The sequence below is a fragment of the Drosophila sulfurigaster genome, chromosome 3 (genome assembly GCF_023558435.1).
Source record: "Drosophila sulfurigaster albostrigata strain 15112-1811.04 chromosome 3, ASM2355843v2, whole genome shotgun sequence".
Classification (NCBI taxonomy): Eukaryota; Metazoa; Arthropoda; class Insecta; order Diptera; family Drosophilidae; genus Drosophila; species Drosophila sulfurigaster.
Genome location: NC_084883.1, coordinates 33,521,434 through 33,548,845, shown reverse-complemented (window position 1 = coordinate 33,548,845; position 27,412 = coordinate 33,521,434). Strand labels below are relative to the sequence as shown.

At 41.9% G+C, this 27,412-nt stretch overlaps 9 protein-coding genes across 14 annotated transcripts in view; 3 read left to right on the top strand and 6 right to left on the bottom strand.

The window, feature by feature from the left end:
• LOC133843943 (probable chitinase 10) overlaps positions 1-27,412 on the bottom strand; it is a 139,526-nt gene that overhangs the window by 22,374 nt on the left and 89,740 nt on the right. The window lies entirely within an intron of this gene.
• Positions 58-1,287, top strand: LOC133843942 (tubulin polyglutamylase complex subunit 2). Of its 2 annotated transcripts, none has more exons than XM_062277717.1 (4): positions 58-217; positions 282-449; positions 502-728; positions 788-1,287. In XM_062277717.1, exons 1-4 carry the CDS (start codon positions 148-150, stop codon positions 1,145-1,147), a joined length of 825 nt encoding a protein of 274 aa, XP_062133701.1. In that variant the 5' UTR covers positions 58-147; the 3' UTR covers positions 1,148-1,287. The 2 variants fall into 2 exon arrangements, with proteins under 2 accessions (XP_062133701.1, XP_062133702.1); XM_062277718.1 differs by having other exon boundaries at positions 66-217; positions 506-728.
• LOC133843944 (viral IAP-associated factor homolog) lies at positions 1,162-2,349 on the bottom strand. The gene is made up of 2 exons (XM_062277720.1): positions 2,193-2,349; positions 1,162-2,027 (listed from the first exon to the last, which is right to left on the bottom strand). The coding sequence occupies exons 1-2, from the start codon at positions 2,196-2,198 to the stop codon at positions 1,311-1,313; spliced, it is 723 nt and encodes a 240-aa protein (XP_062133704.1). The 5' UTR covers positions 2,199-2,349; the 3' UTR covers positions 1,162-1,310.
• Positions 2,563-7,868, bottom strand: LOC133840034 (gamma-tubulin complex component 6). The gene is given in 7 exon segments (XM_062271685.1): positions 2,563-2,824; positions 3,611-3,690; positions 3,693-5,981; positions 6,041-6,390; positions 6,461-6,614; positions 6,733-6,935; positions 7,001-7,868. Coding segments are annotated over 7 exon segments (4,173 nt in total). The 3' UTR covers positions 2,563-2,595.
• On the bottom strand, positions 8,504-10,273 carry LOC133843950 (cAMP-regulated phosphoprotein 19). Of its 2 annotated transcripts, none has more exons than XM_062277727.1 (3): positions 9,866-10,273; positions 9,385-9,573; positions 8,504-9,322 (listed from the first exon to the last, which is right to left on the bottom strand). In XM_062277727.1, exons 1-3 carry the CDS (start codon positions 9,884-9,886, stop codon positions 9,149-9,151), a joined length of 384 nt encoding a protein of 127 aa, XP_062133711.1. In that variant the 5' UTR covers positions 9,887-10,273; the 3' UTR covers positions 8,504-9,148. The 2 variants fall into 2 exon arrangements, with proteins under 2 accessions (XP_062133711.1, XP_062133712.1); XM_062277728.1 differs by having other exon boundaries at positions 8,609-9,322; positions 9,965-10,271.
• Positions 10,739-20,362, top strand: LOC133843928 (tuberin). Of its 2 annotated transcripts, XM_062277696.1 has the most exons (16): positions 10,740-10,966; positions 11,042-11,172; positions 11,230-11,481; positions 11,542-11,678; positions 11,734-11,908; positions 13,129-13,335; positions 13,397-13,541; positions 13,718-14,484; positions 14,540-15,152; positions 15,512-15,711; positions 15,778-16,040; positions 16,582-18,763; positions 18,831-18,974; positions 19,035-19,205; positions 19,268-19,363; positions 19,422-20,362. In XM_062277696.1, exons 1-16 carry the CDS (start codon positions 10,906-10,908, stop codon positions 19,548-19,550), a joined length of 5,673 nt encoding a protein of 1,890 aa, XP_062133680.1. In that variant the 5' UTR covers positions 10,740-10,905; the 3' UTR covers positions 19,551-20,362. The 2 variants fall into 2 exon arrangements, with proteins under 2 accessions (XP_062133679.1, XP_062133680.1); XM_062277695.1 differs by having other exon boundaries at positions 10,739-10,966; positions 11,042-11,481.
• On the bottom strand, positions 11,371-13,100 carry LOC133843937 (ketohexokinase). Its single transcript, XM_062277710.1, has one exon. It carries the CDS (start codon positions 13,055-13,057, stop codon positions 11,945-11,947), a length of 1,113 nt encoding a protein of 370 aa, XP_062133694.1. The 5' UTR covers positions 13,058-13,100; the 3' UTR covers positions 11,371-11,944.
• On the bottom strand, positions 20,408-21,741 carry LOC133843941 (ketohexokinase). 3 transcript variants are annotated; one of them, XM_062277716.1, is made up of 2 exons: positions 21,621-21,741; positions 20,408-21,385 (listed from the first exon to the last, which is right to left on the bottom strand). In XM_062277716.1, the coding sequence occupies exon 2, from the start codon at positions 21,361-21,363 to the stop codon at positions 20,443-20,445; it is 921 nt and encodes a 306-aa protein (XP_062133700.1). In that variant the 5' UTR covers positions 21,364-21,385; positions 21,621-21,741; the 3' UTR covers positions 20,408-20,442. The 3 variants fall into 3 exon arrangements, with proteins under 3 accessions (XP_062133700.1, XP_062133699.1, XP_062133698.1); XM_062277715.1 differs by having other exon boundaries at positions 20,408-21,388; positions 21,621-21,733; XM_062277714.1 differs by having other exon boundaries at positions 20,408-21,546; positions 21,621-21,728.
• LOC133843936 (uncharacterized protein DDB_G0287625-like) lies at positions 22,094-27,408 on the top strand. Its single transcript, XM_062277709.1, has 2 exons — positions 22,094-22,579; positions 26,260-27,408. The coding sequence occupies exon 2, from the start codon at positions 26,275-26,277 to the stop codon at positions 27,406-27,408; it is 1,134 nt and encodes a 377-aa protein (XP_062133693.1). The 5' UTR covers positions 22,094-22,579; positions 26,260-26,274.

Here is a 27,412-nt window from a genome sequence, read left to right as displayed (position 1 = left end):
TCTTCGAGTTGGTGTAAAGGGTTTCGATGAGTATGTGGCTTCCGTTACCAAAACAACCAAAGCCAGGGCCTCATTGTTTACTTCATCAAGTTAGTGTTTAGCAGAATTTCACATTTTCAAAAAATTGAGAATAAATTAAAAATCAACATGAACAAGAAACTTTCTCCAGAAGATGCTTTCTATGAAAATTTGACGTTAGGTTTGATTAAAACCCTATGTGAGTCATGCCAGCATGCATATTCCATACAAACTTATTTATCTTGACTCTTTTTCCTTAAAAGCAAATGTGCCGCGAGTCTGTAATGTGAATTTGGAGCGCCGTCAGCCGCTTAATCTATGTCAGGTAGTCAACTGGGAGCAGCGACATTGTGTTTATCTTCCAGAGGACATGAAGAAGTTCTATTTGTCCACCGATGGCTTCATACTCAACTGGAGCTATCAATATGCGCGTGAGTAGCTTCTTTATACATCAGAGAAGTTAGTACTAACTAATTTTACCAGCTAGCGATATTCGACGTGTGGGTTACATACACTTTCCCCACCTGCTGCAGGTGACGCTTTTGCGTGAGAATATCGAGAACACGCACTCGGTGAGCAACTCGACATCTTCGACCAGCACGGCGGCCACTTCAGGTACCGCACCCAAGGATAAGAGCGACAATGCACCTCCCATCATAATGCCAAAGACGAAAATCTTTGAGATCAACAACATCAATGAGGTGGCCAAGGTGAGTTTGCCACTTTCCCAGTATTATTTATGAATCATTCGAGACTTCTCATTATCTAGGTCTGCATGTTTTACGAGTCAACAAACTCGAACAATCCGAGATTTTATTTACTGGAGCTGAACACGCTGAGCTGGCAGTTTTTGGCCGAAACATTTAGCGAATATTTGCGCATGGCCATTGCACATTTGGGTCTGCCTTATTGGGAGCTGTGCTTCTCCAGCTTTGGCCTGCCCTCGTGGACGGAGCAACTGTTCTTGCTGCTCGCACCACATCTACTTGAGAAACACGAGCTGCGGCGTGGACGCATTATAAATCCCGCTTGCGAGCATCCGTACAACATCATTGACCCGAATATCTTTCGGGGCAAGCCAAAGGGATTGGCAAAGACGTTGGCAAACAGTAACAAGCCACATAAGTGAGGGAAGTGTTGGAATTCAGGTAGAAAAAACAAATGAAATGGATTTTATTTTGTTAACAAATGCACAACACGTCGTCTCTATTGTACTAGAGACGATATTAAATAAGAAATTTAAAAATTATATGAATAGATGCATGACAATTGAGTTAGTTGACGCTTATAAGTTAATAAAAGTCCGCACTCTTATCTTCCAAATCTGCCAGCATTTTATCCCTGATTTGTGGTCGTGGATCCTCCTTAATCTCGGTGGGTACAGCACCCACCTGGCCCAGCATAAATTCCAGCTCCTCCACCGTCAATTTCTCACCACGCAGCTCGAGCGGACCAATAAACTGCTTGCGCAGCGCTCCCTCGTAGTAGATGAATATGGTGGGCAGGTTCTTCTCTGGAAAGTTTGGTATGCACGTCGTCGCCACGGAGCGCATGAATTTCGTTTGTGGGTAGCGTACGGCAAGGTTTTGCATATGATGATGGATGAGGGCACACAGTGGAACACCATTGGCATACAGATGCAGCACCGCCCAGATGCCTTCGCCCGCCTTTGTCACCTCGTTGACATATTCCTGGCCGGAGATCTCTCGCACACTGCCAAATCTCGCCTTCTCCGCTGTGGCGCGCATCTCAGCTATGCGACGTTGCCGATACTGCTCTAGAACAGCTTCATCCTCGGAATCTTCCAGCTCGTCCAGTTCATCCAGTGACATGTCATCGATCTTCTTATCGCGTTGTCCCTCCTGGGGTGGCAGATCTGTGCGTCGCTGGATGGCATCATCCATTAACGCTTGGATCTGATCTTCTGTGATCTCGGCCTCCTTTTGTTTCGGTCCAATGATTCCCTTTGCGCGCAGCACATCATTCCACTCGGTATCTTCATTGGGATCCTACAACAATGAAAAGCATTTGCTTCAATTTTCATTCAACATTTGCTGCACCCACATTTTCATTGTTGGGGAGCTTCGAGTTTTGACCAAATATGGAAATGCCGTTTATGCATTGCTATTTGATATTGACATAAATAAAACTAAGAACACGTGCGCGCCGCTTACCTGCATTTTTATGAGTTTATTCTATTTAGGGCAGCACTACTAAAAATTATTATTAAATACTTGGAAATACTCCTCTTTAAATAAATATCTTGTAAACTAAAAATAAAATGCAAGTGACTAATCTTCAACAACGTGCCGAAGTGTGACCGTAAACTACATTTCAGAAATACACTTTACAATATTGGGTATATTTTTCATTTTTCCATACATTTTGGTATATTTATATTCGGTTTATCAAGGTGAAATCCAAACCGTGCTCACCACAGCAGAAAATATAAAACAAGAGCGCCAAATTATGAAATTATACCTTGAGTTTTCAATATGGGTGTCTTTTTATTATTTAGCACATGATTTATTTATACAATAAGCATTTGTTTATCTAAGCATTTACTTAACATTTTAATTAATTTGATTTTGGGCCATTTGTTATATTATAATAATTATTAAAATTGATAATACTTATGAGCTCAACAATTTTCTCGTTATATCCAGACGCATCAATCTTATTGCCAAGATAAATAACATATAACATAAACTTTTCAAACTCGGTTTCTTCAAATACTAAACGCTTATAACGCGGATGAATAAATTCTTGATTTTGGTCCAAGACAAATGATTTTGAGTGCAGGATCCTGAAACAAAAGAAAATAGTAATAATAACAAGTAAGAAAGCTACAGTCGAGTGTACTCGACTGTAAGATACCCGCTACCCATTTTGAATAAAAGCAATATATTTTGCGGTATATTTCTCAAAATATACTACAAAATACTAAAAAAAAATATACCAAATGGTATATGTGGTATATCGATATAGTACCGCATTCAAAATATACCATAGACGGCACAATATACCAGATTGTCAGACAAAGTAACATATATACCCGCAAGTATGTAAGTATATGTCTCCCCCCATACAAAAGAATTTCTTTAATAACTTCGACAATTTTTATCTGATCGCAACCAAATGTTCAGGAATCATAACTACTATAGTAATTATTGTATATACCAAAATTCGTAACTCTAGCTTTAAAATTACGCTTGTTATTCGATTTTTTTGATTTGCGGGGGCGGAAGTGGGCGTGGCAAAAATTTGAAACAAACTTGATCTGCGTGCAAACATAACAAATGCTGTCGAAAAAAAATTATAGCTCTATCTCTTATAGTCTCTGAGATCCAGTGTTTCATACGGACGGACGGACAGACACACAGACACACAGACACACAGACGGACAGACGGACATGGCTATATCGTCTCGGCTGTTGACGCTGATCAAGAATATATATACTTTATAGGGTCGGAGATGCCTCCTTCAACCTGTTACATACATTTCCTGCCGGCACAAAGTTATAATACCCTTCTACCCTATGGGTAGCGGGTATAAAAATTAAAATTAGTTAGATGTGCAATTGCAACTCACTTGCAAAATCGTAAAACAATCACTAGAATACTGTCAATTGTATTTCGAAACTTTGCGCTTTGTCGGTTCAGCAGAGAGAGATGAAAACAATTTGTTTTACATATTCCACGTGACGTTGATATAATTCCTCGACAGTTTCCACTTTGCGGAGTTTATCGTTAAAGGTTCGCCAAGTGCCCTGCAGTGCATTCGTCTCCAGATGATTTTGCAATGTGAGTACAAAATGCGACAACTTACGACGAACCAATTGCAAGTGGCGATATTGTGGTGCCATGTGAATTGCCTTGCCATGGAGCTTGGCCAACTCCTGGAGACGTTGATAGGTACGCTCAAGCATAAAGCTGACATGACGCAGCTTCAGCAAATACGAGAAGATATGTGTATACTTTTGCATAGTCTCTACGCTTATGACCAAATTGAGTGGCCAATCAGCTTTGCAATTCAAAGTGAATATGGACATCACATCTATATTCATCAGATCAAAAGATTCCGGAATGTTTGAGCATATCAAAGTGAGATTCTCAACGAATACAGCTGCCGCACCTGTAGCTTCAGTTGCACTTCGGCCAAGAGCATTCTTCAAAATCATATCAAGTGTGCCCTTTTGGCATAAACTTCGCGGTTCCATGCCCGCCTCAATGCGTTCCAGAATGCCTCCAACCAGCGCTGTGCCAAACTCCCCATCCAGCAAGAAGAAATAGTTTCGCAGCTGGCAAAAATGCTCATACACATTGAGGTCATCGAAGATGCGCAGCACTTCGTTGCGTAGCAGCGACAAATGGGTATCCAATGGCAACAATATCGACTGCTCCACATATCGCTTAATCAGAAAAGGATTATGCTCTTTGGGCAACTGAAAGCGCCAAGATTGACTTGAAAGCTCGTTATGATGAAGCTGGAAAACAGGTTTACTCCAGTTAAAAGCTTTCCTTGTCATTTCCGGGTTCTTCGGCAACTTTTTCGGCGTCATCTCGCACATTTTTGAATCGTCATCTTGACACTCCTCAACATCCTTACATTCGACTGCTGCATTGACATTGTTGTTGGCCGCATCAATCGTTTCTTTTGGTATACATAGCTCAATCTCGATATCCGATGTGGTTGACATAGGCGTTGCTGTGTCTAAAGTAGGCTCCACAAACAGCTTGTGAGGCTCCAATGGCAAGTGCAATTTAAGATTACTCTCCGCGTCCTTTTCTACATGCAGCACGGTTTTTTTCTTTCTAAGAGTTACGCCATTTAAAGTGTCAAAGTCCTGATGATGCAGCATTCGCTGCCGATTGCGCTGCAATTCGCTTAAATCCTCGACATTCATATTGACATCTGTGGGCAGCTGAGCCGTCAATTCCGTGCAGTTGAGCACTCTCAGGCGATTGCTTTCAGCATCTGTTAAAACCTTCTTTTTAGTTGTCTCATCTGCAGGCACTTGAGCCGTCACATCTGTGCAGTTAAGCACTCGCAATCGATTGCTTTCCGCATCCGTCAGCACTTGAGTGGCTGTGTTCTGACGCAGCTCCACTTGCGTCTGGCTTTCCAGAAACTGGCCCGAGGATATATTGCGCTGACGATTCCGATCGATTTCCGTGACCAACGCATTAGAATTCTGCACATCTGCTGGCTCGAGATTCATGGGTAACTGAGAGACTTCTTTATCCTCGAGATCTTTCTTTTCTGCATCTGGTTCTTTACAATTCGGATTTTCTTTTGTGAATAACACATTAGAGTTTTGCTCATCTGCCGGTTCCGTTTCTCGTTTTTGTTGCGATTCTTTTGACTCGAGTTCATTCTTTGAATCCTCCTCTATAGCAAGTTCTTCGGCAGTTTTGGCTTCCGAGGAAAGTTCCTCACAACAGGAAACGAAGCTACGTCCACTGCTGGAGCTTCCATCCGGACTGACTTCAACAGCGTTGACCGGAGATGGCTGTAAAATTTGTTGCAAGGTTGCAATTTGCTTCTCCAACGCCAGTTTCTCGCGTTGCAGCCGCACTTCATTCTGTTGCTCACACTTCTCGCGAAGCATGAGCTCTGCAACAATCTCCTGGCGTCGTTGCTCTAAACGCGACTCTTCCTCCTCCTTTCGCTCATTGTTCAACTCCGCATAACGACGTTGTTTGCTCTCGTTGGCCTTTGACAGCAACTCCCGCTGATTCTCCTCCCAGTCCGCAATACGCTCTTGAGTGCAGCTCCACATGCGATTACCAAAACGTTGGCTGTGCAGAGTGCGCCCCTCGAGCATGCTTTTCATGCTAAATGGCGTGATGCTTTCTAGAAAGCATTTGTAGTGCAACTTTAACTTGTTTTGCATATTTGTCAATTGCTCTTCCGTTAAACACACGGACAAGTTGGGAGGTTTCCATCTGAAAAGTGCATTCTGTGAAAAGACAATTACATTATGATATATCTGATTTTCTGCATATTTTGTTAACTCACCTGAGCATTGTAGCGTTTTAGTAGTCGACTATACTTGCCACACTGGACAATGGCCTGCTCATTGCCCGCAAGAAATCCGGGAACCATATTGCTATGCACTTGGAAACCCTTATCGAAGAACTCTTTGCTCTGCTCGTCCAAGCCTTTTGTAGAGCTAATAAATAACTCGTTGAATGGCTCATCGAGTTCACCCTCATAGAGCCAACGCTGCAACTGACGATAGTATGTCTCACAGATCAATCTCAGCAGGTACATTAATATTTGCAGGTACTGTTTGTTGACGCAGGCATCAATCTCGGACCAAACTACGCTCAACAGGCTGGCACCAGTTGCACCATTCGCAATATTTGCTAGGAAATTAAGTATAATTTATATGCAATTCAAATTCAAACAAACATATCGTTCATATTCACGAATTACCAGAGGGTTCGTTCTGAAACATTTGATCAATTTGTTGCAACAATCGCATGGTGGGAGTGGCACTATGGAGAAGTTCGGATAAATTCTTGGCTGGCTGCGAGAGCAAAAACGTTCGACTATTCGAGATAAGAGCAATAATTGCATGGCGCATTGTCTGTAAAAAATAATTTGTATCTTAATTACATCATTCAGATTCTTACAAAAAGGTCCACTTTTCATTTCTTATTTTAGTTTTTCACTCTTTAGAGACTGTACAATTTGCGTTGGCTTACCCGGTTCATGGGACGCTCTATCTGTTCGTAATCCAGGTCCCACTGGGTCCGAAAGCAGAGTCGCAAATAGGCACGACCAGCATCCAGAAAGGGCTGTGCATAGTCAGCCAATACATTCGGGAGCAGAGTTTTCACTGTTCTATGCGGACGCAGAAAAAAATAACCATCGGGTGTCAACGAAAATGTTTCCGATTGCAGTCCAACTAAGGTTAAACAAGGTTCAGCATTTAAAGAATCAAATTAAAGGTTCAAAAAAGCTTAAGCTCACCTGAAACCTTTTTCAGGTGACCGATCAAGAGGGGCAACTCAATAAAATGCACTTTAATGCTCCGATCCCGATGCCAATTGATTTCATTACACAGACTCAAATCCGAGAAAAAATGTTTCTCAGGGCGTCGAGTAATTTGCTTGATTTTCTTCTTAATTGTTTCCTTGGGCTTAGCCGGAAGTGGCAACTTATATCGCAATGGAGTCGAGAGTGTCTTGGATTCCTTGAAGCGCGCGACGCTTTCACGCCAAGCAGAGCAGTAAGAATTTTGTTCCAGGCAATTCTCGATAGGTTTCCCTGCTGACCGTAGCGTAAAATACGAGTTGCTGTCATTCTCGATTAGCAGACGAGGCGTACGGTATTTGGTGCTGCGGGAAATGGATCGAAATACCGTAGGCTGAAAGCATAGCGACTGATATAACTCTTCAGCCCCGCTGTGAAATGTCCTATTCAAGCGCAATGGCTCCGGTAGCAAGACTTGCGATTCAAACGTATTTCTGCCAGCCCGTTCCAATCGTAGGAGCAGCAATTGAGCTCTTCTCCTTCCGCCATTTGCCTCAAAGGATATGTGTTGCAGGCAATGGGTAATATCGGTTATCAGTTCATCATCGAAATAACCACTCTGCTCATTCAAAAGTTTGCTGCACTGCGGCAAGTCATCCAGTTTGTCACAAAAATAACTTTTTGCGTTCCCGCGCAGCAAAGCTTCGTAGATTTTTGTGCGACGCCTGGAAACTTCAGCTGTTGCAGGCAGCAGCAGATTTGCATCTGGTTCTTGGCTTTCGGCGCGTTCATCTTGCAACTGCAATTCAGCTAACTTACTGATTAGTTTGAAGATGCTGTGGTTGCAAACAAACGATGCAGCCATTCAAACTAATTATAGTGTGTGTGTGTGGGTTTATCTTAATCCCTACAACTTAGTGGATACAATAAATAAACTTCCTAACAACAATGTGACCACAGTCGTCTTACGCAAATTCACCATTTTACGGGGCAAAAATATACCAAGATAAGAACTAAGCGCGAACGATTTCAATTTATTTGAATATTGAATTTTCCCTCACATATTAATTACCTCTGAAAAACAAACAAATTATTTGCTTAACTATGACAATAATGGAAGACTTGTCGATTTGACATAACGATTAGGGCTACAAGGTAATGCATTACCAGGGCTTACACAAAAATGTAATAAGATATTTAAAACAACGGTTTTGTTCCAGGACTGCACAACACCAAATCAGCTGTTGCGTGCTTACACTGGAAATATAAACGAAACCATTAATGAGTTTGTTCATACTTCATGAATATACATAAAATTACTTTTATTATTAAAATAGTTATCGAACATTTAATACTTGTATACAAACAACTTGTTATTTGAGTTTAGCCTCTTCAGCAATTATGTATGCTTTCTTTCTGTTGATCGTTGGATTTCTGAGCTGAAGACGCAGACTTAATATTCAAAATTCTGATCAATTATTGAATTAAAAAACCAATGTGTTAATTTATAGTCAGCATTCTTTAATGGTTTACTCTCGGTGAATTTCTTTTAATTTCATAAAAATTATATTCAGAACACTGCTATAAAGGCAATTTTTCAAAATGTTTGAATTATACGAACTGGTATCAGCTTAATTTTATTATGATTTCAATTAACTTACGACTACATACGATCAGGGTTAAATAGAACTTCTCGCTTTTTTTTTGTTTTTGTTTTTTTTGCATAGTGATGTGCTGATTCAAGTGTGCTATATATGATACATTAAACGTTTTTTTGAGATTGACTGCACATAAGCTAGGTATATAGTATATCGGCGCAATTAGATATATATATTAGAGCATGCTAAAGGATTATACATTAAAGTTAATTGTTAATTTTTTCTTGTTTTGTTTAGGTAAATAGCTGTATATAACTGAGATTTAATCAAACATCGAAATCAAAATAAAATATGAGTAAAAAAAAAAGACTTGAATGACATGTTAACAATTCGGCAAAATGAGCGCCAGCGCAAAACGGCATAGTGCACACACAGATCAGCCGATCTAGCAAATAGTAGACTATATATGTATTAGGTAAAGAGCATTTGGAAAGGCGTCGATTGAATGTGAGACGCTTTTGTTTCGACGCCAAATAAAAGTTGTTGCTTAACTCGCCGTTGAGAACTTGTTGCATGGTTGTATAATCGACGTTTTGCGAGCAGGCACCGTTTCTGGAGTTGGGATCGCCTCACCGGTGGTTACCTTATTGGCAAACACCTGTTTCACGCCGCCACCTTTCTGTTTGGCCATTTGATAGTCGCCAGAATCAAAGAATTTTTGCTAAAGACATATTTGATTAAAGCATTTCATTAAATTGCATTCAATTCAAAAGCACTACTTACGCCCTTTTGCAATCGCTTTTGAAGGAATGCCGAATGTCCACCAGGCACACGCATACCAGTTGGATATTTCGACTTGAGCTTCTCTTCCTCGATCTTTTCCAAATCCCGTGGGTTAGTCTGATCGCCAGTCGGCTCGTTCTCCTGTGGCGTTGTTGCTGGACTGTTTTCCTCAGTGGAACTCATGATGGCCTAAGACACAATAATTAATAGACAAGAACAGAAAATCGCCAATTGGAAGATGTAGAACGATAACAGCAGTTTTTTTAATACGATAAAAACCGGCCATATAAAGCTGCATTTCGTCAACCTCACACACATGCACGCACACGTACGTATAGCGTCCGTGTGTGTACACACACAGATGCAGAAATACTTGCGCCAACTTGCACACATACAGACATGCATGTACACATAGTGTGAACGCGTAAATATAATCGTATTAATTTGATGTGCAAATATTGTGACCATATTTATTACTTACACAAATTATAGCACTATGCATACACAATATCTATGTACATTTAAATATATTTACGACGAATATGTGAAAATATATATGCTCAAAATTGAACACACTCACCTTTGTTTAGCCTTCTTTGATGCGTCAAAAAAAATGAAATGACAAGTAACTGTTGTTTTCCTTCTTTTAGTGCAATTAAGAACACATGTACGCCGTTTGCGTTTTTCCCAATAGTGTGTGTACCAAATTAACCACAATTGGCGTTATGCAATTTTGAGTAGACGGCAACTAACGAACAGTACTTTTTAGACGGGTGGTGCGTTTAATGCAAAAATCTTTGTGTATGGCGCTTTTAATTTTCTTTTACGCTTTTCAATCCAACTTTTTGAGACGCTCCGAAAGATTTCAATCAGTGTGACCACAAATCTTATACAGAAATATGCTAATCGTGCAATTACATTTATACCATAAGATGCGGGAGCATGGAAAAAGGCGCCATTATTTGAATGCTAAATAATAAATGTGTTCAACCTTTTTAAGAGAGAAGATTAATATAAAAATTTAGAATTTTAAATTGCAAGAAACATGAATGAAATTACATTTTGTAACCAATTTCGCATTCACTTCGCAGTATTAAACTACCGTTAATAGCTCGCTCAAGGAGCAAATGATTTATTTGTAGCCCTGGTTATTATCTCTTCCTTTGATAAACATTAAACGTGCTTGGTCCTTGGCTAGAAATTATAACAATAATGAACAATTTTTAATAAATTGTTTTCTAAATCTGGAAATTATTATAAATAGCTAAATAAACATATTGATAAGCAAAAAGAATTCAAACTTATCGATAGAGCTATCGATGTCGTTATCACAACGACGAGAAGCAAGGAATACCGCTACTGTGAGAGCCGCTGGTTAATTTACCAGCCCAAAGTGCTTATTTTCAATTATTTTTTTTGTTATTTCAATTGAAACAAAAGGTTCTGCATTAGTATTAAAGATATCTGCCTAATTACTGTTACAACGTCAAGTACAACGAAAACAATAACGAAAACGACCAAATGATGAGCTCCAAGGATAAATCCAAGTTCAAAATGTTTCTAAAGACAACAAAACCCGCAGGTAACAAACAAAAAAATATAACCAAGTCAAGCAAGTATAATGGAAATGTTTATTATTGGTATTGTCTCAAAACAGGGGCAGCGGGAGAGCGCACCTTGCGACCAGAATTCGAGATTGAACTGCGACCAGAGCAACCAATAGCGCAACGTTGCAAAATGCTCAAAGAACTGGGCGATCAGCATTTGCACAACATCAACTTGGACGAGGTGAGTAAGAGAGACAGTGAGAGGGGGACAATAAAATGTAAACAAAACATTTTGCAGACATCGATTACCAAGCTGTGGCATTTGACCAATGATCTGATTGTGCCCAATAAACCGGCGGAAACGCGACAAATTGCCTTGAGCTTCTACAAGCGCCTCATACACACACAATACAAGAGCCTTACGCTGATGCGAGAAAAGTTCTTTCTGGTCATACAGAATCACGAAGCCCGCGAAGATTTGCGGCATCTGCTCAAGCTGCTGATCACGCTCACCGAGAACGGCAAAGACATCACCAACTTCGAGGAGAAGGTAACGCTGATGATGCTGGGCCACTTTTAATGCAATATTAATTCACAATTTGATTTGTAGATTGGCAAATTCATGCTGCATTGGATGCCCGATGTGAAAGAGGCCCATCAGCTGTCCCCCTATCTGGACATGCTGATCAATCTGATCAAATTCAATGCAGCACATTTAGACAAAGACATTCTTGTGGGAATTGTAGAGTAAGTGATTAATTACTTAACATCTAAAAATCATTTACTAAACGGCCTATTGCAGGAATGCCTGCAAATTGAGCTACACTGAGCCGGACGATGACATTGGACTGCAGTGCTTGACCATTCTGGAGTTGGTAATTGGCTACACTATCTTTCCTAGCGAGACGCTGCATCAATGCATTGTCACCTTGTGCTGGACTGTGAACCATGTGCGATACTGTCATGCATCCTATAAGGTAAGTTGGCTTGTTAATTGGATTTATTCTGATGTGTCATGCATAGTAGCAGCTGATTAGATCTTTGGGCATGCAGCGCAAGCAATCGAAACCAAACTGTGTAATCTTGTGGCTCGTTGCACGTGTTCCATACTCCAACGCATCGCGCAACGACAGCTTAATCTCCTGCAGCGCATAGATGAAGGCGCCCACAAACGTGTCGTGCTCGCCGATAGTGTCTTCAATCTTTTGTGGCTGCTGTCCGCCCACCTTGAAGTATCTATCGTCGGCCATCAAGCAACTGGCGCCTTGCTCGTAGTTCTCATAGATAATTGTTGGTTGTTTGCGCACTGGAGGCGCGCAATCATGGTCCAGCTGCTGCTCGTCTGGATTGGGACTGGGTGTAATCTTTGGTTTTTTAGCCAGCCAACGCTTCTGCATCACCAGCAGACGTTCTCGCACCGCCCAAACAGCTTCACGTCCATTCATATAACCATAGAGCTTCAAGAAGCCATGGTGCACGATCACATAATCTGCCATGTTGGCGAGCAGCAGTCCAAGTGGACGCTTATTGGCCAAATTCACCGAGACTATGATGTTTGCATCCTCGTTGCGTGCATTGTAATCGCGCACCGCTTGCATCATGCGGAGAGTCTCGCGTGGATGGCGCGCCTCAAAGTGTATCCATGAGTATTTCCGATAGTCGACGGCACCAACGAATTGCTGAAAGGTCAGCTCATGCTTGCGCTTTGAGTACTCCACGGTGGTGCGTGTCTCCTGGCCACGCACCACAACAATACTCTGATGCGGAGGATCGTGAGCGGTGCGCGGACAGCTCGAGATATCGATGCCCATGGCATGGAAGCTGGACAACAGATGCTCGAAGGCGCCAATGCTGCTCAGCTGGCCAAGAAACTCGCATTCGGTGCCCAGACGTCGCAGCACACAACATGTGTTGGCCGCATGGCCACCAAGACGCCAGAAACCTTCTTCTGTGCGTTGCGTTACACCTGGCGAGGGATGATCATCGCAGACCGTAATCATGTCCAGCGTGCAGCGACCCACGACGAGCACACGCCGTGGCACGGGCGGTTCAGCTGGTGGCTCCTTGGGGGGCAGGCGACGCACCTTTTTTATCGTTATGAACTCTTTAATAATTTGCTTTTTCATGGCCTAAACTGTTTTAAAATGTTTGGATAAAAAGTAATGCTAACTTGATTTGGTTTTCTGTTGTTTTACAGATCATGAAGAACCTGTTGGGCACTCAGCTGGGATTTGATTCCATGAAACTGATGTGCTGCATACTCAACGATCGCTCGCAGTACAGCGATGGACAGTTGCTGCGTGGCGCCGTCTTTCATCTCAACATCAACATCTTTGGCTCGAACATGATCTTCCAAGTGTCACCCATGAATTATGCGACCAATGTGCTTAAAGGTTTCCTCAACGTAAGTCTTTGCTAAGGTTTATAGATTCGACTTTGCTTTGCTAATTCAATTTATTATTTAGGCTTTGGAGAGTCGCCAGGTGATCGTAACATACGAGGTGATTCTCAGCGTGCGCATGGTGATCACCAAGCACAAGCTGTCGGAGATCATTTGGGATCTCATCTGTGATATTATGTCGGCCATCGTAGATAACATTGAGTATTACGGTAAGTAAATGTACTTACATTCTTGCTGTTAACATTTTATCAATATTTTATATAATCTAAATACCGTATTTAGGGATTTTTTTACAACTACGTAAATTAATTAGTTATTATTTAATGATCTAAGTTAAAAACAAAGCAAGATCTATATCCCCAATTAACTTCAATTCCCTTTTCAGAACGCTCTGGTGTTAACAACGATAGCTTGGCGCATCTGCAGAAGAACTTCCACGAGAACATCGACTGCATTGAGAAGCTGCTGCAGGACGATCGTGCGCCCATTCTTGGCAATGTGGATCGCATCTATGACCTCATCGAACGCGTTGCCGAGCGTCGCTCGGAGGCTTCGGTGCTGGGCTTGATCGAGTATCGCACACGTCGAGTGACTGCCACACGACCCGAATGGCTGCAGACTCTGACGCAATTTGTGCGGCGATATTATCGCATGTCCAATGTGAATGTGCGCATCAAGACCATTGAGTCGCTGGTGCAGATCATGAACCAGAATCGCTCCGGCTACGAAGAGGAAATACTCGATCGAGTCGTTGTCACGCAGCTGGCGCAAATTCATCAGGAGCCGAGTGCCCAAGTGCGTATGGCTGTGGCGCGTGCGTTGTGCAATTTTGCGGTGCATTGCGACACCAAGCGTTGCATGGAACTGCTCGACATACTGGAGACCCTCATCAATCGACCCTTCGAGCACATGCGACAGGTTGCGTCTGAGGGTTTGGCCTCGGAGTTGGGCAACAGTGTCATTGTGAAGAGCGAGACGGAGATTGGAGACATTGTGGCCGCAGTCAGCGGTTTGATTGAGGTGTTTGTGGTCAAGCTGCATCGTCTGCCAGCTGCGCATGCCATCAAGATATTCAATATACTCATGGATCACTTGGAACTGCACTACGATCGACCCAAAGTCTTTGAGCAAGCGAGCATAGTGCGCTTGAAGGTAAGTGTAGTGAAGCTGTTACAATAATTGTCACCTAATTCGATTGTTATTGTAGATCTTCAACTGGATGCTGAAGGCGCGAGCCAATTCCTCCTATCACATTGGCTATCCAGACGGCAATAGCGACGTGGTCAAGTTCAGTCATTATCTGGGCATCGATTCCGCGTTGCCGCCGCAAACACAAACCACAACCATTTCCATACGTCGCGCCTGCAAATTGATTGTGCGCTGTCTCGAACAGGACACGGACTATCAGGTCTTTCAGCTGGTCATCAAGGAACTGCCCAAGGTGCTGCAGAACAAGGCATTGATTCAGGGCAACGACATCGAGGAGCTGGCAAAGACTCTGTTCAAAATCAACTCGAGCAGCACCAATAAGTTCAAGCGACCCACCGATGAGTTTGACGCTCTTGTTCTGCAGGCAATCGCCTCGCTGGTCATCTACTACGAGTGCATGCAGTCGACGCATCACAACAAGATCATTGCCGCTCTCAAGTCGCGCATCCTCACGGGCACCTACTCGGCCAGTGTTTGCATCAACACGCTCACTATTCTGATGCTCGAGATGCCCGACGCTTTGATGCGCACCCTGCCCGATGTCCTGCTCCAGATGAGCCGCATGTCCGACACCAACACAGTGGCAATACCCGTTCTGGAGTTCCTATCACGTAAGTAGTGGATATTTGAATTGAATATTAATAACTTGTGGTCGTGAAATAGGGGAAACTTCAGGCAAGAGCAGAATTTACTTAAAAGTTGATGCCAAGATTTTCCACTTTAAAGTGCAGCTCGAGTTTATTTCAATTTTCAATAGAACGCCTCTCACAATGTACCTAGACAAAAATGCTGGTGGTATTTAATGCTCATTAGATAATTCATTTGATTGACTAGAGCCATATTTTTGATAGACTCAATCTCCTATACCGCTTAAGATATCTTCTATTTTCAATGACAATGTATGCGATCATCATTAATCATTTCTTTAATCATTTCTTTCTTTCTTAATCATTTCTTTTCCCACCTCCAGTGCTGATCCATCTGTCGAATCATCTCTTCTCCAACTTCACCCCAAAGCAGAATATGTACGTGTTTGCTTTGTCGTTGACTTATACCAAACCGCATCGCTATGATCATTACACCGTGTCTTTGGCGCATCACGTCATCGCCGGCTGGTTTCTCAAGTGCAAGCTGGAGCAGCGTCGCAACTTTGTGGGCTATATCAAATCGGTAAGTCGCAGTTTAGCATGGCCAATGTATTCGCTTTTTTAACAAATTTTTATTTGCCTTTAACAGTCGATGCAATCGAATGCACAAATGTTGTACAATGATATTGTGAACATCAACTCGCTCAACGTGAATGAGGATTCATCGAATCGCAAGCGCAGCACCAGCTTAACAGAGCGTGGCAGCCGAAACAGTGCAGCGACCAGAAATGACTCTGAGATGCGTCCATTGATGAACAACAGTTTGCGCACCTTTCACGCTGAGCTCGCCGAGACTTGCTTCGATTTTCTGGAGCGTCACACTTTCTCGCCATGTCCCGCGTTGCCTAAGCGGTGAGTAAATAGATCTAATTAACAGCATTTTGAATAAGTAGAATATTTTTATTGAAAATATTTACATAATGTACTAAAAATATTTACACATTTTAAGAAAGTACTGCTAATAAGACAAATAATTAGCACAACTTAAAAATACGTACTGGTAATGCGTTGAACTAAAACAATATTTTTCGCAAATTATCGGAAATTCGTTATTTATGTAGTGACATATTGCCTACTTAATGAAGTGCCAATGATGGAGGTTAAACTGTTCGTAGCTAACTTAATTCTTTTGATTGAGAAGAATTAAGTTTTAATGATAGAAACGTCTGAGGTTAGCTTAGACCGGAGAGCGGATGACCTTAAGAGGTAGACTTAAAGAGAGGAAGAGCTTAGATCAATAGAGGTCCGTAGCTGGACCGGTAACAGAGTCTCGTCAAACATTGTACCTATTGTTTAAACATTTCTGAATATATCTAGTTAAATCGTCTACTCTTAATATTTAAAAACATATTATTAATTCATCTAATCTAATAATCAACTACAATTTCCTTAGCTTGCCGGCAATTGATTATCTGCTGAAGGATGGCGTCTCGCAGACGTGGTTGGTGGGTCACAATCTAATCACCATCACCACCTCGGGCTGTCCCTCGGGTCCCACCCGCAACGGACTATGCGAGCGTTGCACGCAGCTGGGCAAAGCGCCCAGCATCAGTCTCAACTCAAAGAACCTTAACGATGGAGCGGGAGAACCAACACTGTCGCCGGAGCAGGAGCGACGCTACACGAAGCTGAGTCTGCAGCACAGCAGCGGCAACGAGAGCGCGGGCAGCACAGAGCAAACCTCATCGTCATCGGCCTCCAATTCGGGTGCGCATCCGCATCGACAGATCTCGAACAGCTCAACAGCATCGCTGGACACGTACTCGCGACGTGGTTCCAATCCGGAGGCCAGCAATCTGGTCGAGGGTTCACACACGGGCAGCAACACATCGCTGCTGGGCAACTCGATGTCGTTGTCCACAGCCAGCATGGGTCCTGGAGGTGGTTCCATCCAAGGTTCCTTCGTGCAGCAGCCGGTATGTGTGCGTTCCTGCACTGGCTGGGCGGAGATTTACATAAGGCGGCCGACGGGCAACATTTCATGGATCACACGCATACAGAATCCCATAACGAGCGATTGCTTTGGCCAGGATCTGCCGTTCAACAGCATGGTATCCATGTTTCTGCCCACGTCGCATGGCGGCGTCTTTGGGCCCGACAATCTGATGCAGCCGCAGCAGGAACAGCTGCTGCAGCAACAACAACAGCAGGAACAGCAGCAGTTGCAGCTACAAAAGGAGCAACAGGAGCTGCTACAGAAGGAACAACAACATCAGCAGGCAGCTGCTCGCCAAGAGCCAGCAGAGGAGCTGGATCAGATCACGCCAACTGCGAGCGAGATGCGCAAACGCATGATGGCCAAGGCGCGTGCACTGCAACGCCAGGAGGAAATCCACCACTCGGTGAGCATTGCCAGCAACAGCGGCGTTGGCGGCACAGCTGCCATCGATATACCCATGGCTCGCATGGCGGGCAAACGGGGCAAGGATGCGGCGCTGAGCGGTTCAGTGAGTGATGGCGAGGCAGATGACGATGTGTTGGCCTTTGGCGATGCGCAGAGTCGTGCTCGCAATCCTGTTCGACGGGTCAACTCCAGTCCCGAGATGAGTTCCAGTTGGCGTCAGGCAATCCTCGCAGCCAAACCGGCGCCCTTATCCAGTATGGGTGGCGTGCTGGAGCCGGAGATGGTGCTGCACGAGCAGGAGCCACAACTGCCCGCCACGGGAGCCAAGAAGAAGAACGTGCAGTACAGCACCAAAGATATGCGCGTCAGCTGTGAGGCAATACCCGAAGAGATTGCCGGCTCCACTCCACCCCAGGCACAAGGCTTGCAACCAGCTGCCGCAGCTGGAGCGGGAGCGGGCACTTTGCCTCCCAAGCAGCACTCGGCAGATGATGTGAGCAGCCAGGTGGCACAGGTGCAGACCTCCGCCTCGGCATCCTCGCTCAAGCTGGGCAAGCCACCGCTCTCACCTGGCCAAGTGGCGACGCCAGCGGCCGCAGCGCCGGCTGCAGTAAGCGCTGCCAAGCAGACGCTTGCTCCCGTGGCCGCTAAGTTGACGAGCTATGTCAATGCCTCGCTGGGATTGGCCAAATCCAACAGTAGTGGCGGCAACAACGATGGCGACTATAATAATGGAGGCGGAGATATGATGCGTGGCCGATCGAAGACCATTTCCGTGGTGCGTGAGGTGAACAATGGGAAAGCGCGTCCACCGGCGCCGGCTGTCAGCAGCTTTCGGAGCTTTGGCGCGACCAAACCACCGATAAGCGCCAAGCTGTGCATGAATCCCAGTTTTGTGTTCCTGCAACTCTACAGCACCGGGCAGCTGGAAGTCACCGAGACGCCGCTGAAGGTGGGACCCGAGCAATCCAGCGCATTGTCGCTGCTCGATCTTGTGCCGCCGTTCGAGACGCACAAGATCGGTGTGCTCTATGTGGGTCCCAATCAGTGCAACAACGAGGTGGAAATCTTGCGCAACTCTCACGGCAGCACACGCTATGTGGACTTTTTGCGCAGCATTGGCACCTTGGTTAGCCTCAAGGATGCTGAGGCGAATAATCTGTTTATTGGTCTGGACAAGAGTGGAGCTGATGGCAAGTTTGCCTACATCTGGAAGGATGATATACTACAGGTAAAGTGAAAGTTTATTCAAGCTCTAAGAATTTACTTTAATTGTTGAGCTTTCATTGCTTTTGCAGGTCACCTTCCATGTGGCCACGTTGATGCCCACGAATCTGCAGGATGATCCCAATTGCAACGAAAAGAAGAAGCACATTGGCAACGATTTCGTCAAGATCATTTACAACGAGAGCGGCGAGGAGTACAATCTGACCACAATATCGGTGAGATAATCACTTGACAAATACTTGAAAAGTATTTCAATATATTTCTTTTATTTGCAGGGCCACTTCAACTACGCCTGCGTCATTGTTGAGCCGCTGGAACTCAACTCCAATCGGGTTTATGTGAAGGCGCGTTCCGAGATCTCCAAATTTGTCTGCCATCCAGAGCCTCGCATCGTTTCCGATCGCAGTGCGCCTTTGCTCGCTCGCCAGATGGCACTTCATGCCAATGTAAGTCTTAAATTTAATAACCAAATAAAACTCGCAAACTCATTTTTAATCTCTTCTTGCAGCTTGCCTCACTGGTCTATCAGAGCGTGCAGAAGAAGAATCCATACGCCTCCAACTGGTTGGAAAGGTTGCGCAAATTGAAGCGCTTGCGATCTCAGGTGAGGATTGACAGCAAATTTATACAATTCTTCTATTACTGACTTCCTTATTTTCCAGCTAATTGAACAACAAGTCAAGCAGCAACAAAGCAAACAGCAGCAAAGCGGCAACACTACCAGCGGCGGCGGCATCGCTTCCTCCTCGGAAATTGACGATCAGCGTGCAGACTTTACCAAATTCACATAGATTCTAGTTATTATTATACATAGTTGCTACAGACACCAGACACTCGACACATCAGATCTAGACACTGACTTGTACATTTTCGGAAAATTTATAAGCTACGAGTTGCAGAGTGGATATATCGAACCCATCTACAATACAACAACAATACATACTATTATACATATAATTTATAGCTGCATTATGTAGATAATTTTATTATATATTGGCTTTCATGTTTCGTAAAGCTTTATGATCATATATTAGCAAATTTAACGCGTTGCATTGAGTTTTTAGCACAGATTTGAGGAATCCTAAGAGCAAATGGATTTACTTATATATACGGAGGACATATGAATTTCGATGCTTAATAATCGTATTATTACATTATTGAAATGCCGAAGATATTTAAAACTGACATTTCCTATCAACAAAACAGATCTTAATGAACAAAACAGAAGATCTTTGATGCCGTTAGCAATCTAAAAAATTTGTTAAATTTGCCGACTCTTTTGAAGGGTTCTTCCGGGTTTTATTTCATAACAATCTTTTTGCAATTACAAATAATTAAAAAACAAAAATTGGCAAAACTTTCAATTGATAAATTACTAGACGCATTCTTTCTTCTCGATTTTTATATATGAAAACGATATACACTAGTTGAATATGTCAAATACCGATACATATAGCTTCATTTTGTTGATTCTCTTGTAAATTATTCTATTTTATCATATTATCTCTTTAAAATCTTTAAGCTATTGCACAAGCAAGTATTTAGATATGATCCATTTGTAGTTGAAATATTAGAAATCTCAATTGGAATGCTTAGATCACAACTTAAACACTGTTCTGTGTAGTTTCCCATAGGTCAATTATTCAGTTTAAAGCAGTCGGTATTAATTTTATGTTCGATGGTTTAAACTTGGTCTTTTTGGATCTGGGCTATGTGATCGTAGCCATAGTCGCTGATCTTGTGTCCCGCTACACGATTGGCAAAGTCAACAGCATCAGGGAGATTTTTCTGGCTTACATACGTGGCATAGATGAAGCCAGCCATGAAGCTGTCGCCAGCTCCCAGCGTGTCCACAACTGAATCCGGCTCATGGGCGGGCACATCGCTATAGTTGTGGAAAGAGTCTACACAGCTTGCGCCTTCCTTGCCCCAGGGACAAATAATGTTGACGCTGCTGGGTGTTAAGGCGCTGACCAAGTGCGAGCAGGCCGAGCATGCCGTCTCCCAGCCCTGGCGACTGGCCAAATCTTTGGAGAAGACAACGTAATCACACAAAAGACAGAGCTCCAGATTCTTCTCATATAATGTTTCAAAATCCAATGAGATCTTGATATTAGTGTCATGAAGCGTATTGTACTGCCGCACGGTTTCGATCATCTTGATGGTTTCCTTGGGATGACGTGCCTCAAAGTGCACCCAGCCATATTCATTCAGATCGATCTTCCGAAAGTCTTCCCACGTCACATACGGATAGTTTTTGTTGCAGTGCACAATGGTGCGTGATCCTGTGTCTTGGGCAATGATCACCGACGAGAAGGGCGGGTCCTTCTCCGACATGAGACAGTGTTGGACACCAATTTGACGTCGCTGCAGATCATCGAGCAGTACACGAAATCCATCCGATTTACTCAGTACGCCAAAGAAATCGACCTTGAGCCCGAGTAATCGGAGCACAGTGCAGACATTGGAGGCATTCCCTCCACGCTGCCAATTTCCATCGAGGCAACGTTCATCGGTGTCCTCCTTGGGGAAGCTGGCGCTAATGGTGACAAAGTCGATAACTGTGCAGCCGACACACAACACTGGCTTCATTGCGGAGGCCATCGCTAATCACTTTGCTGTCTTGCTACTGATTAAACGCAATCGAAATGTTTGTAGCTGATAGATTTCAATTGAATTTAAAATGTATGCACAATCTAATCAAGATTGCACACACACAAACACATACAATCCAGAGAGCAAGTGGAGACGTCTCGATTAATTGTTGTTTTCTATCGCCAGCCGCGGCTTAAATTATATGCATACCACAGATTTTTATATTGTACACTAATTGATGGAGGTATACTTATGCCCATACTTACCATTTATATTTTTTTGTAGCTATTTATCAAAACAAGGAACGGACATGTTTATGTTATGTTTTATTATCAATTCATCTATTCCAAATGACGGTTATGCCAAACAACATAGATAATAAATGGTCACACTGTTTGTGCTGATCAGTATTCTAGTGTTGTCTAATTATGCACAACTATTTATCGCTGCAGCCGTTGGCAGCTTTTAATTTTGGTATATTTTGAGTTTCAGCTAGTAGGAGGTCGTTAACAAAACTTACCAGGGCTACATCAACAATAAATAAAACAATAAAACATTTATTACATTTTTAGATAAGATAGTACTTCAATAGTAATGCAAGTTTTTCTTCTTGACTTTTAAACTTACGCTACTGAAAATACATTTGTGACTTCACTATTTTGATTGCTCTTACGGTCATGCGCAATGCGTCACCTTGTCGCTTTCATTTACCATGCCACCAGCTGTATGGAACGCCTGTCGATCAGTTAACCGCTAGTCACCCGCGCGCGCGGAGTTCGTTCTTTGGTTGTGCGTTGTTGCGGACGTTGTTTTGCTCGCTTTTCGAACTGAAATCGGTTAAAAAAGTGCATCGAGCAAAGTTTTCTTTATATTTTTTATTCACAAATTTGCGGAGTGTGTCGTAGTGAAGGTGCCCAGGTGATAAATGAAATCAAAAAATCTAAAATCCCAACAACACGCCGGTTGTTAAGGTGAACAAAGATATTGCTGCTTTAGCTTAACTTAAGCAGTCGATGCATGCGTCGCGTTTCGGTATTTGAGAAAAGGCAACCGGCAAAGTGATGACAAATTTGAGCACAGTTTCATCTACATAATTACAAAACATACATACATATATGTACATACAGTGTATGTAAATACATAAGTGAATGTGAATGCCAAATAAATACAAACATATGTTAAATGCAGACATACGCATGTTGTATGTAATCATTTCGATAAATATGTAAGTCCAATAAGCAAAACTTCCAATTTGAATTAAAACTGAAATGTTTAATTGCCAAAATGCAAAATGGTGTGTGTAGATAAATTATACATAAATTCACACATATGCATGCGTATATGTATGGTATATACAACATTAAGTTTATAATATAAACGAATAAAAAATGCGAAGCGAGGAGTGGGGAATGGATGATGAGCGTGCTTCTTCTTCTGTTGCGTTGTCACTGAAAAAAGAGCGCAAGCGGGAGAGCAGCAGCAACAGCAGCAGTTTTGGAGTATAAGTTTGTGTGTAGAGAGCTATGGGGAGAGAGAGAACGCGCGCTCGACTGTCAGCTGGTTGTCAAGTTGCGCAAGTAGCCATGCAAAATTGTAAATATGTTTGTGTGCGAGTACGCATATGTATGTGTGCGTAGAACGCAAAATTTTGAAAAATACCTATGTACACGCTTATATACTATGTGCGAAACGTAGCTACGTATGTGTGTGTTTATTAAGTATTATAAGTAAAGTGCTATTTGCGACTTTATTTTACATCTACGCCGTTCAGAGTCAACAAAGCTCCAATGCTAATCAAGTACATTATATAGTGGTACTTGCGTGTGTGTGCGAGTGTGTGTTGTGTATGTGTGTACATTAAATTCAAAGAGCGATTCCTGCCTGGGCTTTATGTGCGTGTTACAAAGTTTAGTTTGCTCATTGATCAGTCTCGAAATTGACCATGACTCTCTGCTGCTTCAGTGTCGCCAGCAAAATGTTAATTCAAAGCACAAACAAACATGAAAAGAATGCAAAATAAACTAATATCATAACAATATTATAGCGCAACAATGGATATCACAGTCGAACCAAAAAGTTTAACTACGAATCACCTTATTGATATTATTACTTTTATTGATTACAATGTAATCGTTAAGGATTATAAAAAAAAACTAAAATAATCTTTGGTTTCTTTTTTAACAAGTTAGATATTATACATCAATAAATTACACTATATGTTTTTTATATTTCTTTCAATCTATAAAGAAGGTTTATAATATAATGACTAAAGATATTTCTATAGACTTTAGACATTAATGCATTTTTTGTTTTATTTTATTTTCTAGACATTGAATCGATGAAAAAGTCTGCAAGATAATAACTATAGATATATTTATAAATATAGTATTAATGTGTTATATGTAAAGATCAGTTTTGGTGAATCTTAGTCAAGTGTATGATACTTATTATAGCTGACTGTAAAGTGTTTTAGTCGTATAAACAGTGCGACAATAGTTATCAAGTTTTATGCAAAACTAAGGTCTTTTCTTTTATCAGTGAGTTGGCGATAAAAAGCTGCTACAGATGCTCGAATTAGTTTTGTATTATTTGCCCTGATTACAGGGTATCTGTAGTGTCAACATGTTCCGGCCGTCGACTAACTATGATTTCGTATTTTCGTATTTTGAGCAGTTGACAAAAATAGCATATTGCCTAGACAAGTGCATTTTTGTCTATGATTCCCCTTTGTATACTATAGAGTTTGTTGCGCTGAAATCTTATCACGCAGTTAACTGTTGTTTTTAAACTTAGTTGGAAACCGTTGTTTCAGATAACAACCACTGTATGACTCTTTGTGCTCACTCTTGTCCCTGTCATGCCACACTCCATCACTCGTTTTTGCCTTCTATCATTGCCTCGTCTCTTGCTCTTTGCTTTCTTCCACCTCCAAAAACTCTTATCGACCGTTTTGCAACTGCGTTGCGAGTGAAACCCCGAACGCTATTCCCGAGGGTCTTAAAAAACCCAAGCGATCCTTTTAAAATAACGGAAACTGATCCAGAAGCCGCCTCAACTGCTATCAACTCTCTCTCTCTCTCTCTCTCTGTCTATCTCTTTGACTCTCTCTTTCTCTTTCTCCATCTGCAATTTATCTTCATGCTTGTTGTAGTGCTTTATCAAATGGGCTTCTAACTCCACAGTAGACACATTAAAAAGCAGTAAATGACTTTATATTGTCTGGAAATTATGACTACGCAAAGTTTAACGTCTTGCAAAGCAAATATAAGAAATGTTTCGCTATAATAATAACGTTTAATAGAATACAAGATTAGCAAAATCAACATTAAAGTAAGTTGGTTTAATTGTTACTCGTATCAAACTATCTTTAATTAGTCTACCTTTGTAATCTTACATGGAATGACAAAAACATTCGTACACAATTTACAAAGTACATTCGCTTTCCTATATATAGAATATAGTATTTATCAAACTATTGACTCTAGAGCTTCGCAGTTTGCTCACTCACATTGATTGTGCACTTTGATACCACGTACTTATTAAATATTTGGCTTAGAAATGGGTATAATTATCTTGATAGTCTAAGGAAGAAAAATATTTTATTTAGTATACTTCTCTTTGCGTTTCTATTGATAATAATCTTAGTCAGAGTTTGCCATTAATTAATTTCAGTTATTATTCATTTGTGATTCATTTAGTATTCAACAATTTCTAAGAACGATAGATATTAAGTGAAGAAAATTACGAATAATAAAGGTATTACTAGTTTTCCTCTTGATCAATTAATAAACATTTGCATAGTGCATCGATGTCAAACCTGTTACTAAAGATCATCTTTTACATGGAATTAAAGTTCAGCTTAACATCCACTTTTTTTATTTATTGTAAAATGTTTCAAGTTTCAGTTTATTATGATATTGATTAAAACCAGAAACAGAAATTATTATAATTTTATTTATTATATATTTGAAGTTATTTAAAATTTATAGAATAATATAATCTTTTTTGCAGAAAAATAATATATTTCCGATTCTTTTTCTCTTACTAATTTTGTATCATAACAATATTAAGTGTTCTGAGAGGCTTAAGATATGAAATATTATCGAAAATTCTCATACTAAAGCCCATTGATGATTGTTAAAAAAAAAAAAAAAATGATTCCTATTCCATTTTTGTGATCTTAGGTGTTCTTATTTTGTATTTTTTATTGAACACATTAAACACATTTTAGGGGAAATCTCATTCAGGCTAAATCTCATATTATAAGAATATAAATCTTAAGTGTATTTTAAAAAAAAAAAAAAAACAATGGAAACCATAATTGAATTCTCAGTTTAACACAATTTGAGCATATTCAACATTTTTTAATATTTTATCGTCATCAGTAGAATAAAATCGATGTGTTTATATGTTCGCATATTCTTCTCAAAAACTTTCTGATCAAAATACTTAATTTTACTAAAATCATCCTGAAAATAGATATATAAGCAAAGTCTAACGTAGAGAGGGTATCTTCTAGTCTATCATACTGTCTCTTGCAGTTCATTTAGTTGGCAAAAGAAAAGTGGGGGTTATTTTTGGCCAGAGGGTATTACCTGGTACATATCGAAGTAAAGTGAGCAGACGACGACGACAAAATAAAACGAAACGAAATGAAATAAAACGCGTATGTAGGTGATTTTAGACAAGTCGCCAAATGAGATATCATTATCCACACACATATGCTATAAGGCGAGCTACTATGGACATTGGAATGTCAATTTATAGCCAACCGTAGATAAGAGATATCGCGCGTGAGAGAACGAGAGAGAGAGAGAGGGAGGGAGAGAGTGGGAAACTACGCTCTCTTTTACGTTCAATGAAATACTCAACACTTATGTTTTCTGTCTCTTTGGCTCTTTGCAGATAATTGGCAACAAAATGAATTCCAGCAAAGAGGCGAAAAGTGCTGCAAAGGGACAGAAAAAGCTACAAAAGATAAACAATAAAAAGCAGAAGCAACAGCAACAACAGCAACAACAACAACTAGTTAATGGAATAGCGAAAAGTGCGAAAGCAGCAACAAAAACAGACGAAGCGAAGCCCAACACTCGCAACAACTACAACAACAACAACAACAATAACAACAACAATAATAATAACAATAATATTAGCCATAACAATAACAATAACAACAGCAGCAGCAATAATAATAATCATAATAATAGCAGCATGGTGCAAAATAACAACAACAGCAACAACAACAACAACAACCACAACGCAGTGTCTGCAACAACAACAGGAACAACAACAACAACAACAGGACAGACAACAACAACAACAACATCGCAATCGACAAACATTACCCAAAAATTCCGAGAGCAATACGACGCCGAGCGACGAGCTTCGTTGCAACAACAACAGCAACAACAACAACAATTAGCTGGCGAGCATCTGCCCCTCAAGATGGAGCGTTCGAATAGCATTCGTGGCAAGTTGTCGCGCTTCATCAATCACATCACCGGAAGCAAGGAGAATCTGGCACGTCACGATGACTTCAAGGACGAGCACAAGGACAAAACGCCATTTGCTTTCACGCGCAGTCGCTCGATGATTCTTCTGCGTCGTCCCAATCGACGCAGCTTCATTGAACCCCAGCTGGAGCAGCTCTCCGAGGAGGCAGAGAAATCCGGTGATCCACTCTCTCCCACCTCGCCACGCAAGAATTCCCTGGCCAACGAGGATTGTTCGCCCATCCTCCGACGCAGAGCGGACACGGCAAGTTCGATAAAGACGCCGGTGAGGCGGCAATCGGCGCAGCCATCGACTTCGACGCCGCTGGAGGAATCGGAGGCGGAGTCGCCGATGGTGCGTAAGCCGTCGCTGGTGTCGTTGACGCCCAGCGAGTTGGCCTACAATCCGCAGCTGAACTTCCAAAAGCGACGCTCGAGCACATTGATTGCCTCCTTCAAGAGCACGTTCAGTGGACTCACGGGTGGAAAAGGCGACGGTGGTGGAGGAGGAGGGGGGAGTAGGTGGCACTGGTGGCAGCAGCAACAGCTCGAGCAGCGATAAGAAG

Coding starts and splice junctions, on each gene's coding strand:
- LOC133843950 (XM_062277727.1), bottom strand. CDS start 9,886: ATGCATAGTGCTATAATTTGT. Junction 9,574..9,865: donor TGCATAGTGCTATAATTTGT/GTAAGTAATAAA, acceptor ATTGTGTCTTAG/GCCATCATGAGTTCCACTGA. Junction 9,323..9,384: donor AAAAGCGATTGCAAAAGGGC/GTAAGTAGTGCT, acceptor ATATGTCTTTAG/CAAAAATTCTTTGATTCTGG.
- LOC133843936 (XM_062277709.1), top strand. CDS start 26,275: ATGAATTCCAGCAAAGAGGCGAAAAGTGCTGCAAAGGGACAGAAAAAG.
- LOC133843942 (XM_062277717.1), top strand. CDS start 148: ATGAACAAGAAACTTTCTCCAGAAGATGCTTTCTATGAAAATTTGACG. Junction 218..281: donor AGGTTTGATTAAAACCCTAT/GTGAGTCATGCC, acceptor TTTCCTTAAAAG/CAAATGTGCCGCGAGTCTGT. Junction 729..787: donor ACATCAATGAGGTGGCCAAG/GTGAGTTTGCCA, acceptor CTCATTATCTAG/GTCTGCATGTTTTACGAGTC.
- LOC133843928 (XM_062277695.1), top strand. CDS start 10,906: ATGATGAGCTCCAAGGATAAATCCAAGTTCAAAATGTTTCTAAAGACA. Junction 11,482..11,541: donor TCACCAACTTCGAGGAGAAG/GTAACGCTGATG, acceptor TTTGATTTGTAG/ATTGGCAAATTCATGCTGCA. Junction 18,975..19,034: donor ACAATCTGACCACAATATCG/GTGAGATAATCA, acceptor TTTTATTTGCAG/GGCCACTTCAACTACGCCTG.
- LOC133843941 (XM_062277716.1), bottom strand. CDS start 21,363: ATGGCCTCCGCAATGAAGCCAGTGTTGTGTGTCGGCTGCACAGTTATC.
- LOC133843937 (XM_062277710.1), bottom strand. CDS start 13,057: ATGAAAAAGCAAATTATTAAAGAGTTCATAACGATAAAAAAGGTGCGT.